This window comes from Otolemur garnettii, unplaced genomic scaffold (assembly GCF_000181295.1).
Source record: "Otolemur garnettii isolate 467f Iridium unplaced genomic scaffold, OtoGar3 scaffold00021, whole genome shotgun sequence".
Classification (NCBI taxonomy): Eukaryota; Metazoa; Chordata; class Mammalia; order Primates; family Galagidae; genus Otolemur; species Otolemur garnettii.
In genome coordinates this window covers 19,309,377-19,312,078 of record NW_003852416.1, presented here as the reverse complement: position 1 = coordinate 19,312,078, position 2,702 = coordinate 19,309,377, and the positions used below count along the sequence as shown (strand labels likewise).

Sequence of the window (2,702 nt, the reverse complement as noted above, 5' to 3'; positions counted from 1 at the left end):
CAGCCTCCCAAGTAGCTGGGACTACAGGTGCCTGCCACAATGCCTGGCTATTTTTTGGTTGTAGTTGTCATTGTTGTTTGGCAGGCCAGGGCTGGGTTTAAATTCAGCAGCTCCCGTGTATGTGGCTGGCACCCTAACCACTGAGCTACAGGAACTGAGCCTTAATAAATATTTGATCTTCAAAGCATGACCAGTCATGCATCCATAATCTTCTCTTCATAGTATGAAGAAAGCTAATATTCAGGCCCCTATGTAGATTTCAGGAATATATAATACCCAATAATTTCTTTTGTTAAAGGTATTTTATATATATATATAATTAATTATATAATTACTGTGAATTATATAATTCCCAGTAATTTCTTTTTTTTTTTTCCTAGAGACAGAGTTTCATCTTGTCACCCTCCGTAGAGTGCTTTGATGTTATAGCTCACAGCAACCTCTAGCTCTTGGGCTTAGGCGATTCTCTTGCCTCAGTCTCCTGAGTAGCTGGGACTACAGGCGCCTGCCACAATGCCCAGCTATTTTTTGTTTGCAGTTTGGCCAGGACCAGGTTGGAACCCACCACCCTTGATAGGCCAGTGCCCTACTCACTGAGCCACAGGCACTGCCTGTGAGAAACAGTTCTAGTGTGCAATTTCAAAATCAAAATGACATTCAGGTTAGTGTATTAGGTACCTTGGTCAGTAAAAGACAAATCCCAAACTATATTTGCTTGCACATTACTTTTTCCCTTTCCTTCATTTTTTTCTGTCCGTATGAAAGCAAAGAATTTATTACAGTTCTCATCATCTGTAAGAGTCTTGAGCAATATTTGATCCTATAAGGGCTTTATTTCAGTTTTTGTTACGTATAAAAGTTGTGTGTTGAGACTGCAGGTAATCCACTACTTTTTTTTTTTTTTTTTTTTTTTGCAGTTTTTGGTTGGGGCTGGATTTGAACCTGACACTTCTGGTATTTGGGGCCGGTGTTCTACTCCTTTGAGCCACAGGTGCTGCCCTATCCACTATCTTCTCTTTTATCTCTATGCCTTTTTCTACTTTGTCATCTGATAGCAATAAGTTGATTTCTGACTCAAAGATATTAGCCACCACCACTTGATGTTGATAAACTTCCAAAGTGTTGTCAGCACAATTACAATGGGGGGAGGGGTCCGTTACCAACTTAAAGGAAATTATAAATACTTTGGGAGCCAAGTCTGTAACCAAAGAAGAAGGTATTTTTGGTACCATCTTCATTGTTATCTGCAGTAGGCCCCCAGATGACTGGATTTTGTGTTCAGGCATTTCAGAGACAGGAATATAAAAATCTGACAATGCTTCAGCCAGGTAAAACATTGCAGAAGAGCCTCAGCCCAGTGTGCAGCACCAGCAGACCAGAGGAGCTCAGCCACCAGGTCTATTTTTGCCATCAGCCTGTTTATGGCTTTTTATACCTTCATAGGAGTTTTACATACAGCTTGACAAATTTATTAACAGGTATCCAAAGATAAAATAATAAGTCTGTTAGGATTCAAGTTAATTATTTCTAGAACCAAAATATGGAGTTATTTCAAAAGTTAAATGCTACCATTTGAGAACCCTTTGGCTGTGGAAGATAGCTTTCTTTTGTTTAGTTAAGAGGGAGCTGTATACAATTAGAGAAAATATCATTGAGCCAGATCACTTAATAAGCATTTGGCCCTTAAACAAATCTTTATTAATGTTGTAGTTCTTGTGCCTGGGCCCTCTTCTGTCTCAGGCCATCTATACTTTGTTCTGCAGTGATCATTTTCCCTTCTCTTTGAAATACCATTTGTGTGCTGATGACTCCTAAAATGCCAGTAATCTCTAATTCATCCTGTAACCTCTAGCTCTATATATTCAATTATTCACTTGACATAGTCATGATTTTGGTTTTTTGCTGGTCTTTCCATCCAAATAAATGGTATCACCATTTACCCAGTTACTAAAGCTCTAAACCTGAGATCCCTCGACTCCTTACTTTTCCTTACATAGTCATGATTTTGGTTTTTTGCTGGTCTTTCTATCCAAATAAATGGTATCACCATTTACCCAGTTACTAAAGCTCTAAACCTGAGATCCCTCGACTCCTCACTTTTCCTTACCTTGATAGTCAATCCATCATCACATTTTATGTGTTCTTCTAAATACATCTAAAATTCATCCACTTCTCTCTGGCTCCACTACCATTAACTTATTAGGGGCTGTTTTAATTTCTTTTATGGACAAACATAGTAATTTTCTAATTATTCTCTTCTTTAAATTAACTCTCCATGCAATAGCTTAGAGTGATCTTTGAAAAATCTAAATTTAAGCTGGGTGTGGTGGCTCACGCCTGTAATCCCAGCACTGTGGGAGGCTGAGGAGGGAGAATTGCATGAGCTCAGGAGTTTGAGAATTGCCTGAGCGAGAAAGAGACCCTGACTCATGAAAAAAATGGAAAAACCCATTGGAGTGCAGCCACGAGTGCCCATAATCCCAGTGGCTTCCAAAGGCTGAGGCAGTGGGATGCCCACAAGCCAGAGTCTTAGGGTGGAACTCTTGTCTCAACAATAACAAAAAAAAAAAATCTAAATTTAAAACTATCTTCCTTTTGAACTTCATTGTTTTTTTTTTTGTTTGTTTGTTTTTTTTGAGACAGAGCCTCAAGCTGTCCCCCTGGGTAGAGTGCCGTGGCATTACAGCTCACAGCAACCTCCA

At 39.3% G+C, this 2,702-nt stretch overlaps 2 protein-coding genes across 3 annotated transcripts in view; one reads left to right on the top strand and one right to left on the bottom strand.

The window, feature by feature from the left end:
• BTRC (beta-transducin repeat containing E3 ubiquitin protein ligase) overlaps positions 1-2,702 on the top strand; it is a 191,223-nt gene that overhangs the window by 25,713 nt on the left and 162,808 nt on the right. The window lies entirely within an intron of this gene.
• Positions 837-1,337, bottom strand: LOC100943125 (phosphopantothenate--cysteine ligase-like). The gene is made up of 2 exons (XM_003787247.2): positions 1,001-1,337; positions 837-880 (listed from the first exon to the last, which is right to left on the bottom strand). The coding sequence occupies exons 1-2, from the start codon at positions 1,335-1,337 to the stop codon at positions 837-839; spliced, it is 381 nt and encodes a 126-aa protein (XP_003787295.1).

Bases quoted from the DNA above. Each gene is read 5' to 3' on its own strand.
- LOC100943125 (XM_003787247.2), bottom strand. From the start codon at position 1,337: ATGTTTTACCTGGCTGAAGCATTGTCAGATTTTTATATTCCTGTCTCT. The intron at 881-1,000 runs GGGCAGCACCTG...AAGTAGTGGATT, and splicing joins AAAAGAGAAGATAGTGGATA to ACCTGCAGTCTCAACACACA.